This window comes from Manis pentadactyla, chromosome 2 (assembly GCF_030020395.1).
Source record: "Manis pentadactyla isolate mManPen7 chromosome 2, mManPen7.hap1, whole genome shotgun sequence".
NCBI lineage: Eukaryota > Metazoa > Chordata > Mammalia > Pholidota > Manidae > Manis > Manis pentadactyla.
The window spans coordinates 134868217-134880671 of record NC_080020.1 but is presented as its reverse complement, the minus strand read 5'-3'; the positions used below and the strand labels follow the sequence as shown (position 1 = coordinate 134880671).

General features: G+C 38.9%; 1 protein-coding gene across 1 annotated transcript in view; it reads right to left on the bottom strand.

Annotated features, from left to right (window-relative positions):
- Positions 1 to 12455, bottom strand: part of SEMA5A (semaphorin 5A) — a 462739-nt gene that overhangs the window by 83287 nt on the left and 366997 nt on the right. Inside the window, exon 12 of the mRNA XM_036896667.2 lies at positions 4686 to 4803. Within this exon, the coding sequence (XP_036752562.2) occupies positions 4686 to 4803 (118 nt within the window). The remainder of the gene's footprint in view (positions 1 to 4685; positions 4804 to 12455) is intronic.

The following is a 12455-nucleotide window of genomic DNA, read 5'->3' as shown; positions in this document are numbered from 1 at the left end:
ATAAATTATCTAATTGTGCTACATTCTGGGTTTCTGCCAAGTGACCTTCTATTTTGTGTATGTGCTTTATGTTATTGAATATTAAATATTAAACCACAGTAAAACACATACCAGGTGGCTTAGTGTATGCCAGGCACTATGCTGAGTGATTTACATGCATTAACTCCTTGAATCTTCACAACACCCCTATTATTTACATCCCATTTCACAGATAAGAAAATTGAGGCTCAGATGAGGCTTACTTTGTTCTATGTCACATTACTTATGTAAGACCCAAGAGGCAGTCTAAACAAGCTAAGTCTAGAGCCTGTGATCTCAGCCACTTCATTCTCTAATGAGATGCTAGGCCCTTCTTTGGTGAGAGTCTCATGGAAATCGGCCTCACACACTTTTACTCCCAGTTGTGTAATAGCAAAGTTCCCTCCACCAAAGGAGTAACGGATCTCCAAGAGCTAGCTAAGGAAGGTCCAATTTCTGTTAACAGGCATAATACATAATCCCATGTTGGAGTCACTCATGTTCATTTCATTAATTTTCAACTGATCAAGGACGTAGATGCATTTGGTGAGTACAGAGGTCCCTGGAGCACATTCCCAACCATCACTCTCTTAGGATTAACTGAAGTCTTATATTTTCTATCTTCCTTTACTTAGTTTCAAAGTTTCATGTACCATTGGTCAGAGATGGTAACAAAACAGGATCTTGGATGTGCTCCTTAGAAAGGTGTGTCTCATGTTACAACATCAGCTTACTAGCATCCCTAAGTCTACCTCTGTAGATGAATTACAGACAGAAATGCAGGACCTTTGAGAGAACTAAGCTGGAGGGCCATGTGGCCTCTGATAATGGGTGAATAGGGGCGCTCTTCAGTGCCTCTCACTTCCAGTTCTTCCATCTATAAAATGGAAGCAGTAATGTTTGTCTTTGGGGGTCATGATGAATATTAAAAGAGACAGTCCATTGAAAATAGCCTAACATGGCACTGAACACATGGTGCAGACACACAATTAACCTCAATTCTCTTTTTCATTTTTAACAGATGTCATTACAAAATTCAGAAATAACCTTTCACCTGCTATCTCAGCATAATATGCAGGGTGACCACTGGGGATGGGGAAATGTTGACAGCTGGGCATGTCAATGTCTAGAAGTAATGGATTTAAATCCTGATTTCTTTCCTGATGTAGTTTTAGAATCTTGTGTGACCCCTGTGGACTTTGGACCATGGTGTGGCCACCTAATGGAGGGCTTTGGGCTCAATCAGTGCCCAAGTCCTCTTTCACTTAAAGGTGCTAATGACACAGTAGCCAGGGAAGAATCCTGCTACTGTGAGACATTCAGGGACTTATTGATCTATGTATTTTGCTAGTTGTCACATTGTATGATATGGTATACTGATAACCGTGTACCTAATAAAAGATGTGGACAGTATTTATACATAAATAAAGCTCAGGCAGATTCTTAAGACCACTCCTTCCTTGTTAAGCAGCATGACAGGTTAGGCAGGACAGATACATTATTTGGATCACTTCAGATATGTCCATTTAGATCTTGCTCAAGCACTTCAAATCTCTTAATCTGAGAATCATGTTTTCAATTATATGAGAAAATAGAATGTTAATCAATATTCCAGTCAACTCTTGTTCTGTCTCCAAGAAAACAGAAATCCATGGACATTTTTAAATAAGGACATTTAGCGGAAAATAGGTCTTCTCTAAGTCGCTAAATCTGGGAAGGTTTCTGGGGTTCCACCTCTAAACAGAACTCCCTGGCAAGCAGAGGATTTAAGCTACAAATTGCAGGCTCTGTGTGAGTTTTTACTGGAGCGCCGACTTTGGGGAACTCAGTTGTGCTACGTTATTGGTCCATGGTTTGTGAAGATTTACCTGGTAGGTTCCCACATGAGGGTCTGATGTCAACCTCATCATACTCAACCTCTCCCTGTCTCTCTTTGAGCTTCATGTAATAGGATCTCCTTTTTTGTTCTTCAACTTGGGCTCGTACATTGGCTACGAGATGCTCTCTCTGGTCTCACTCCAAAATCCCACAGCTTATAAAGTTCAGTATTATAACATCGCTGAAATCAGCTGGCATCTTGCACTCTATGGCAGCCATTTTTTCTTATAAAACAAGCAATGACATATCAGAAATGAAGAAATATGGCAGATTTGGCCAATAAAATCAAGCCTTTCTTCCATTTCAGTAAAAAATAAATGATAACATAAAAGCAAAATTGCATTTTAATAGCTTTTAAAAATACCTAAATTAAGACTGCTCCATGTGAATGCAAATAATGTTCACTGAGCTCATTTTCTTTCTAGGAGATTGACTTTTGGAAAGTGATGTGTAATTAAAACAGTTGTTAGAAAACAAGACAACAGACTCAGAATGGAGTGCCTTATGCTAAGCCCCGTTACCACCAAACTGAGACTAAATTACAGTTTCTGCTCTCCTAGGAATGTAATCTTAACCCAGTCAATCAGGAATTGCCTGATCAGCACTAATTAAATCATATGCCTGTTAGTTTAGGCCTCCATCCCCTAAAGGAACGTGACCTTGCAATAACTGACCTGTTCTTTTGTCTCATGTGACTCCTTTCTTCCTGCTCTTCAGTGCCTATTAAGGTCTTTCACTTTGTACGTGTCATTTCTACCCTCAGGATGAGATGCTGCCTGCTTCAAATCGATTTTTGTGCAAACAAACTCTTAAAAATTTTAATATGTCACTTTTAAAAAGTTAAAATGGTCAGTCTGGGATTTTCCATTTTCCATATAGTAGCCTATGTAAAATACATGGTTTTCTTTGCTGTGTTTTGCTCACAGTGACATAACTTATTGTCTGTTGTGGGATGCTTTGTATATTCTTAACTCACCAGAAGTACATCTTGATATGTGACCAGTTCCTTTAAGTGAGGGGATAAGGATGGTTCTGTATAATGAAATCACCTCACACCAGAAAAAATAAGATATTGTTATGTGTATTTTACAGCCAGTGAATCAGAGATCACATCTCACTACATTTTTAAAGCAGAAATGGTGGAGAGAGCACGTCCACATCACACTCTGACATTCCTAGATTTTATCACAAAAACTGTCTTCTCAGCAGGAGTGACAACCTTAAGTATCAAGCCTCTAGTCACTTCTTCAACATCAGGTTACCTCCATTTTTTGACTATAGGAATATACTATACATGTAATTGTTATAAACCAAGTATGTATTTCCCATTATATAATTAAGGATGTCTCAAATAAGCACTAAAACAACCATGGGTCCTAGACTGAAGGCATCATTGCTTAAGAACTGCAATTTTAGTCTTGTGTTCTTTATCATTAAAAATGTGGGGTTGGATATCTAGAAGATGATGATACACTGATTCTTCTAAAATATATGTCTGTACTTGAGAGATGCATTTTAGATGTTTATGTCTTCTTGAGCTGTGAAGAATTTAAGATGAACACCTTTGTGCTTTTAAAGTATTGTTTAGAAATGAGAAGGCACTTAGCATAAACACCAGCATTTTTCTAACCAATTTCGAGAGACACTGCAGAAAAGTTTGCTTCTAAAATCAGAGATGTGAAGCTAAGTAACTCAAAGCAGTAGCAGCTAACTGCACTGTCTGGAGCCTGGAGGTGCTGAAGCCCATGGCTTTGCAGTGAAAGGCTTAGATCTCATGCCAGCACTGGGGACTGACACTGGTTTTAAAAGGCCAAGCCTTCCCCATGTCACTGCCTGATTTTCCCACTTACAGACCGAAGGATAGGCTTCAGGAACATGTGGTTCAGATAATGGAATGAGCTGGTTTCTTGATAGGAAACAGAATGATTGTCCAGATGCCTCAGGCAGTTCTGTATCAGAGAAAGGGCATAGATTTCAAATAAGAATGTGTGGCTTCTCTTCTCACCTCTGTCTTGCAGAGCTGTGCCACAGGGACAGAGAGCAGCAGGTATGTGGTGGCACAATGGCTTAATCAACTTCCAATACGTGGAAGCTAAAAGCTGTCACTCATATTCTCTGAGAACTCATAAAGAATTTGAGATGACTAGATTAAGGTTTCTAAAGACAGAGGAGAAAAAAAATAGGCTGGCTACTACAAGTGAGGACCTGAACAAATAAACTGGCAAAAGGACTGTGGAATCCGTCTTTTCTTGGATTCAGAGTCTGGCTCAAAATGGAAGTGATTTTTCTCTTCATTCTGCCAGATTCACTGTGGGAATGGCTATTAGTCTGTTTCTCTCAGACCTTCCTATGACCTTGAGCAGGAGCCATGAGGCTGCTCCACATGGGGCTCAATGATAACATCCTTTGGTTTGTTCTTTTAAAAGCTCCACTTATCTCGGCTTCTGGAATTATAGCTGCCAAGGGAAATGGATGGGCGTGAACATTACTATTTTATTAGTGTTAAAAGGGCAACATAGTCCACACCAATCTCTGGAGATAAAAATCCAAGAATAAATAAGAGATAGCACACCCCATTTTACAATCAGCAGTGTTTTCTCTTAAGACGTTTCTCTTCAAAACAGGCAAAAAGCTCATGGCAGCATCCTGAGTGGCTCTCGAATAAGCTAACAGCTGAACAGGTTAGCAGAGTACAGACTGGGTTTGCAAGAAAGGTCTATTATGAACACACGTGGACCGCACTGAAGCGTCGGACAGTGTTTCGGAGGCCGGAGTGCGTGGACACTTACAGGGCAGCTGGAGGCGTCTTGCTCCCACTGCGCCATGCTCAGGCTCTCCTCCAGGCTCGTGCACTTCTTCTTCACCACGTCCCAGCCGCAGTAAGGGTCCTGGGCCCCAACGCAGGTGCTGGAAACACACGCCACAGGGTCAGCAGAGACGCAGCTTTACCCACTCCCACAGGTGCAAGCTGGGGCCAGGCTGGCCCTTCTGGGGTGACATGGGAGCTAGTTCTGAGAAACAAAGTTTTAGTCTGTTTGCCAGAGAACATAGATTTCTGCATAGGGTAGAAGTATCTAATTAAAACTAAACTCATTTTGGTTGAAACATCTATATGTTTCGCTAAGATACAGGGCAGACAAGCAGATAACCATCTATGCCAATATGAGCCTTTTGGTGTCAATGAATAAAGCTGAAGTCAGAATTCTGCAGTGCTTGGAAATACTGGCCGTTGTTCCCACCACCATCATCCCCTTACCAGTATTGCTTGTCGAACACCTGGGATACAGAAAAGGATTGTATCATTTAGACACAATTTTGTAAGTGGGTTTTATTATTTTCACTTTATCATCAGCACTACCATCACCATCACCTTAATAACAGATGTTATTTGTTGAACACCTACTGGACTGTATCAAATTATTATATCATTTAGGCACTTAACTCTAACGAGGGAGGTAGTATAATTTTTGTTTTAGTGATGAAAAACTGAATAGAGGAAATGTAGGAAATTGCTCCATGGACAAGCGAACACATGTACAAAGCTTCACCAAGGTTAGCGTGAATTTAATAAAATAGGGAAGTCTTTCTTTTGAAACTGTAGTTTAAAAATGTGTTAACATTTTCAGTTTAATATAGTTCTAGTTATGGTATTAAACATACTTTATCAGAAGTACTGTAGATGGTAGATATTCTATTTTAGCTTTGTCTAAATGAGAGTTCATATACAACAGGGGCATTATGAAAGATTCTGGCCCCCACGTTATACAAGAGAAGGTGGATGGGGTGGGGGAAGTGGGAACAGATGAGTGATAGAATCAAAATTAAGACAGATGACCCCACAGGCAAGTAGGGTGTTGAACCTGGGAATTCCTTCTCTAAAGGGGCCGAGAGGTCCGATGGGCAGGACCTGGGTGTGAGGCACGGTAGGCAAGGGCAGCCTGGGGGTGTGGATGTCCTCTTAGAGGTGGGGGGGCACTTACAGCAAGGGAGAGTCTGTGACCGAGTCACCAAGGCACCAAGAGGGGGACTAGACATGGCAGCGTGACTACCAAACACCGGGCGGCCAAGGAGGGGTATTACTAAGTTGTTAATATTCATGATGTAGAATAACCCTAAGTAACACATCCAGTATGCTAACCACATATAAAGCACTGCTCTAAGAACTTGACCTCTGTTAGCTCATTTAAACTTCATAGAGCCTATAAATATAGTTCCTCAATTAGCACTACACTTATTCCCTCTCTAAATGAAGAAACAGAGGAGCAACAGAGGGGTAAAACTATTATTTATTAAGTTATGATGCGATTGTTCTTTGTTAATCACCCAAAGAAGATCAAACAGCAATGGTCAAATTGGCGCTTCTCCCAGCAGGACTAGGTTGGGTGGCAAGGGATGCGAAACAATTACCTGTCACCATAACGTCATTAGGACTTTTTGATAGGTGACCAGGCATGTGTTCAAAGGTAAACTGAGGCACATTACAACTTTCAAGAGTCTCTTTGAGTATACGTGGATTTCTTTCTGGCAGTGCCAAAATGATAATGGTTAGAGGCTCCTTGGAACTAGGCGCAAAGATTTTATAGAGAAGACTCAAGAGCTAAGCAAGGAAATGGTTTGATTGGCTGCAGCTTAAGTGGTTGCCTTGGTGGGAAAGCCTGGCTGGCTGTGGTGATGGTTGTTCTTACGTTTCACCTTCTCAGATTCACGTGCATTGACTCTGCTGGGGTTTTGTTTTGCTCACATAGAGCATTAGAGCCATCCCAGGCTAATGGCCTTCTGGTTTCATCACCTTAATGTGCCTATATTACTTCCCCACACATACACAAAAATCAAACAAAACAGTTATAAAGTACAAAGTAAAAACTTTCTCTCTCCAGAAGTAGGCACTGATCACACTTTTATGTATTTTGGAAATATTTTCTCTATACCAGTAAGCATTCATGCAGGGATGTACTTATACATACATATATATTTTGTTGTTTACATGTACAGTTATATATAATACATGTAAAGGAGATTATTCACATGGCTTCAAGTTTTGCTTTTTACACAGAATAATATATTGTGACACTTTTTCTTGTGCATCAATATAGTTCGACCTTACTCCTTTTATGCCTGTATAGTATTGTTACCTTGATGAACCAACATTTATTTAAATCCTTAAAAGCAAGGCTGTAATGTACATCTTTGTACATATTTTCTACACGATAAACTCCTGTTAAGTGGAACTGATGAGTTTAAAGTTATGGGTATTAATCATTTTCACTGACCAACAATGGAGGGTACTTCCTTCTCCTCTACCAGTTTCATACTGGCTGTTGCCTATTTTTTTTTTTTTTTTACATTAGCCCTTTCTGATAGATGAGAAAATGATTTTCTTGTCATCTATTTTATTTATTTAGTTGTGAGATCATGATTATGTGCGTTGTGTGCACTTACTGCTATCTGTGTTTCCAAACCAGTCTCTGCTTTTGCTTAATTTTGACTGGGTCACTGGTTTCACTGTCTCTGATGTAGCCACTGCAAGTGAAAATATCTGTATTAAAAAATTAACACTGTCAATAATGTTTCAAATACTTTCCCCATTTGTCACTAAGTATTTTTTCTTGAGGTAATCAAATGTTTTAACATTTTATGCAATAAAGTTTATGAGTCTTTTCCCTGGAAAATCATATCTGGATTTTGGCCATATTTAGAAAAAGCTTCTGCCCTTAAAAATCATAAAAAATGTGTACCCACAATTCCTTGTATTCTTCTACAGTATTATTTCATTTGTCTCCCTATCTTTGATCCATCTAAAATGTATTTCAGCAACTCTCCTTCCCTTCAAAAAATTAAAGCAAACAAACAAAAAAAACGTATATTTTTAATCTAAATATCTCAGTCCTCACACCAACACAAACAGATGGCTTAGGAGTAAGAACAAGGAAGATGTACATGTTTGATTTTTCCTTTTTCTATTAAATTCAGATAACATCATTTTCAAACATAAGTTGACAATAAAGAGTATGAACTTTAGCTTTTAAAATCTCTAGTTCTTGAGGTTTAGGATTGTAATTTCTAATAATTTACTTTTTAAAATAAAAATTCACTTAAATGGTCAGTTCCATTAGAGTAGAATTTGACCTATATTTATTAGTACATAAAACATATCCTCAATTTTAAGAACTAATCATTTTAAAGACACACAATTGATTTAATACCTTTTTTTCCTGCAGGGGACAAGAGAGACGCGACTAAACCAATGATGTGGAAAGTACACTTTCATATCTATGGAATTAGATATTTCACATAATGTCCAGCATGAGCAAATTCTCCCTGAGTAATGTCACTGATATAGATGTTCCTAGGAAAATACCTAGAGGAAGTTTCTGGAAATCTGGGGCCTTCAACTGTGAGACAGACCTGAGCAGAGAGTGGGAATAAGAACCCTTCCACCCTTCTGGGACCTCACCCGGCGGTGGCAGTGAGATCCGACTCCCAGTGTCCTAGACCTACCAAATAGCACCTTACCCCAGTGACAGAAGGCCACAGTCTGTAGCAGACATTGGGATTATCTGGGTATGATCCCATTTTCACGTTGGTGGGCTAACAGCACAAAAATTCACTTTGAGAATTATTCAAAAAGCCTGAATTCCTTTTCATATTTATTTTATTAAAGCAGCATGGCCATTAGACAAAATTAAAATTCCTAAAAGGGGAAAATTCCACAAACTCCCTAACTCTGCCCTAGGCTTTTCCTTGCATATCTGCCTGGAGAACTAAATCAATGCCACAGGGTTACATGGAATATTTTAAGCTGTTTTAAATGAAATGCTGCTTGTAAAAACATCTCCTTCTTCACATTTCACTTATCCCTTAAGATATTAAAACTTCTATATAAACACGAAGGCCCATTAAAAATACCATTGTAGATAAACATGTTTCCCTCACTCAAAATATTTCATACCATGGGCAAAATTCTGATGAACTCTACCTTTATTCTAAATTATACTCTAAGAAAAAGCAGTCATCATAACTTATTATTTTTGGAAGTTGGGTCTTTTAAAGAGACCATGTGGAAAATCACAGACTTCCTATTAAACCAGGCATCATGAAAGCAGCTTTTCTTCATTCTACTTTGAAAATGTTTTTCTTTGTGTGATTAATATTTTTAATAAAATGTTTTCCTTATTTTGGTAATAACTTAGATTATGCACATTTGATATACCGCCATGATATTTGAAAGTATCTGAATTCAGAAAATATGCTGGTCAGAACCTCAAGGTTTAATTTGAGAATGCATTTATTGAGTTTTAGAGCTAAATGTATATTTAGAGGCAGGATAAACTACCTTCTTTTTTCAGGACAATGATATTAATATTTATTTAAACTCTTCCTTTATATTTTAAAGTTTGCTATGCTATTTGTTAATTTGAGCAGTAGGGACAAGAGGTATATTCATCAAAATCTTTTCGTTATATTTTTGGAAAGCTGGAGCTGATTACTGAATATGAGCCCTTTGTATATTAAATTAAGTATCAATGACTTTATCTGACTTGTTTCTGTTACATTGTCATTCTGTCAGTTTACTTTTGACATTAAAAATTTCTGCCATGTAAACGAAATGTAAGCATTAAACCTGGGATTTTAAAAGTGTTTCAATCACTCATTCATTTAGCACATACCTAAGAGCACCTGCCATAAACTAGACTTTGAAAGTGGAGGTACCATGCAAACAAAGCAGATGTAGTCTCTGCGACCCGAAGAACATACCCCCTTTTAAAGGACATAAAAATGAAAACAGTTACACTGATAAATATCAACAATGAGTTGAAAAGGAAAAACCCAAAGGGGAAAATCCAATTTAGATAGATGAGCCTGGGGTCAAGAAAAATGTGGGGAGTGGTATTTAAACTAGGATGAATGTGATGAGTACATGTGATCCACTTGACACACATTGGCAAAATCAGAACATTCTGGCAGCAAGAACAGCATGGGGAAAGTGCTCAGCTGGAAGACAACTTTGAAAGTTGAAAGCCTGGATAAGTGGAAGGCAGGCTTTAGTAGAATGGGCAGAACCCTGGAATTGCATTCAACACTCAGGGCCTCTAGTACCATATTGTGAACTTTTAATACTGAGCAAAAAGCACATGTCAGATATCAGTGCTTATTTCTACTATCATCTGATGGAAGTGGGACAGATCAACCCATCTGTGTATGAATGATCCTTGCCTTCATTCTGAAGACAATCTGAGTGTCTTATTCCTAACCACCAATGTCACCATACACATCAGACTCCCTTTTTACTTTCAAAAGAGTGGCATTAAAATATTGTCTAACTAGAAATAAGAATTAAAAAAAAATCCAATTAGACAATCAACTTCCTGAGGAATGCATTACAAGATACCTACACATCCTTCAGTTGTGGAAGGAACATCTATTTTCTCCAGTTTCTTCTTCTGGAAAATGGTAATATCTCACAGGGCTGTTTTGAGGATTAAATTATATTATGCAGTAAATAAGAACAAAGTTTCTTGGAGACAGGATACAGTTATTCTAATTAACCTCCAAACATAATTACAAGTTATGATATGCTATTGACTTCTGAGGTATCTGAAAAGATTCTACATCAAAAACACTAAGTCTGTGACTGCCATGGGCTCTTCATTTAATCAGACAATATGCCACTGAGAGGTGCAAGGTGGTTCAACGACATGTTTGGGTCGATTAACAGTGATTTTTGACTAGTTGGATATGCAAAAAGCAATGCTATGTGCTGAACACGCAAAGACCAGGAATGAACGTGCTGCCTAGTGAGGAAGGAAGAGTATGTTCATGAACATTGCCGGATACCAACATAATGAAGGGTGACTATTAAGTGAGGAGCTCAGACAACAGGCGCTACAGGAACCGGAAGAGAGAGGAGTGGGCCAGAAGAGCTCCAGGAAGAGGTGGAGTGGAGGCTGGCCTTGAGGTGAAGCTGGGGTTTAGCCGAGTGAGAGGAGCATGCCTGGTCACGATCTGCAGCCATGTGCACACAGCATGATCAGGGAAACGAGCAGGGCGTTTGGCAGGGCTGAGGTCTCCTCAGGATTCCTAAGATGTGTACTGATGTAAATAAAATGTTGGGGCTATGTAGGCAGGGGAACTTGGTTGTGGTATAGAACATGTGTCAGATAGTGAAATCCACTAGAGGATTAATTTTTAATTCCTAAGGAGAACTGGGATAGAACTACAATCATAATAGCATTTTTAAAGTTAGGATCCACACCAACTGAACAGAAATATAACTACTAGTAAAAATACATGTTTAAGCTCATTATGAATAACTTAGTAAAGACACAGTAATATTTCATGCTATCCACTATGATTTGCAGTTGAAATTAATGAACTAGAATTTCAATTAGTCACTAACTTTGAATGCATTAAAAAACATCACTTTGGCTTACCATTAAATTACACTGATTAAACATAATGAAGATTTTCACATTTAAAAAGGGTTTTAATATTACATTTAAATAATTGATACATATTGCAAGCAATACTAAGGAAATGTTTTTTAATCAAAATCATATTAGGTAGATATAACACTCACATTTTCCTGAAAAATCTGTTTTAAAAATGAACAAGAGTGATAAAAATTTTACAGTGAAACATTCTGGAAAAATTGATAGTAGAAAAAAAGTGACAAGAGTAAAGGACATTTGAAATAAGCAAAATGAAAGCACTTTCTGGAATCTAGTAACTGCGACCAACTTGGGACCTCAGCTTTGGTTTCTGGCATGTCCCAGACAGTCCAGCTTCACCCGGTCAGCAGGCAGAGACTCCTGAGCCTTATATTCCAGCCTCCCAGTGGGCCTCAATCATGGTGAACTTTTCTCCGGAGCAAGAGTAGAATCCTTCTGGGAAGGTCAAATATACCCCTGGGGAGAAAACTCCCCAAGGAGGGCAGTTTTGCACTCAGGCCTGAAAACTGGGCAAAGGGCCTCCAGGGATCAGTGTGCCTTCACAGCTCTGGGGTGCTGGACTAACTGCTGGAGTCACAACCCTATGTGACATGTGTATGTGCCCAAGAAGGAAAGAAAAACACCACTATCCACTTCATTCAGGGTAAAGTTCACACTTTTGGTGTTCTGTGTTCTCCATCCTATAAAACGGACGTAATCATAGGTACCTCCAAAGCCTGCCCTCCACAATCTCCTCTCCCTCCTGGCCAATCAAGTAGAAAGATGAATAACACAATTACTTTTTTGTCCATTGGTGTTTCCTCAAGGGAAACCCTTCTATGAATTAGGACCAAATGGGCAGAATCAGAAGACATGGGACAGTCTGAAGAACTCTCTGAAGAACATACACAGTGTCCAGTAAGACATGTTAACTTTTACACAAAACCTAAGAGGAAAATAAGTTTAGAGAAAAAATGTACATTCCTCTCCTAATAATTCACCCAGCTTTACAGTTTGCCATGACCGAGTGGATGTGGCTTAAATGCCAAGGAATCCTCTGGTGGAGCAGAGCCCACCCCGAGGGGAGAAACCCGCCACCCAGAAGAACACAGCCGCAGCTATGGTAAGGTT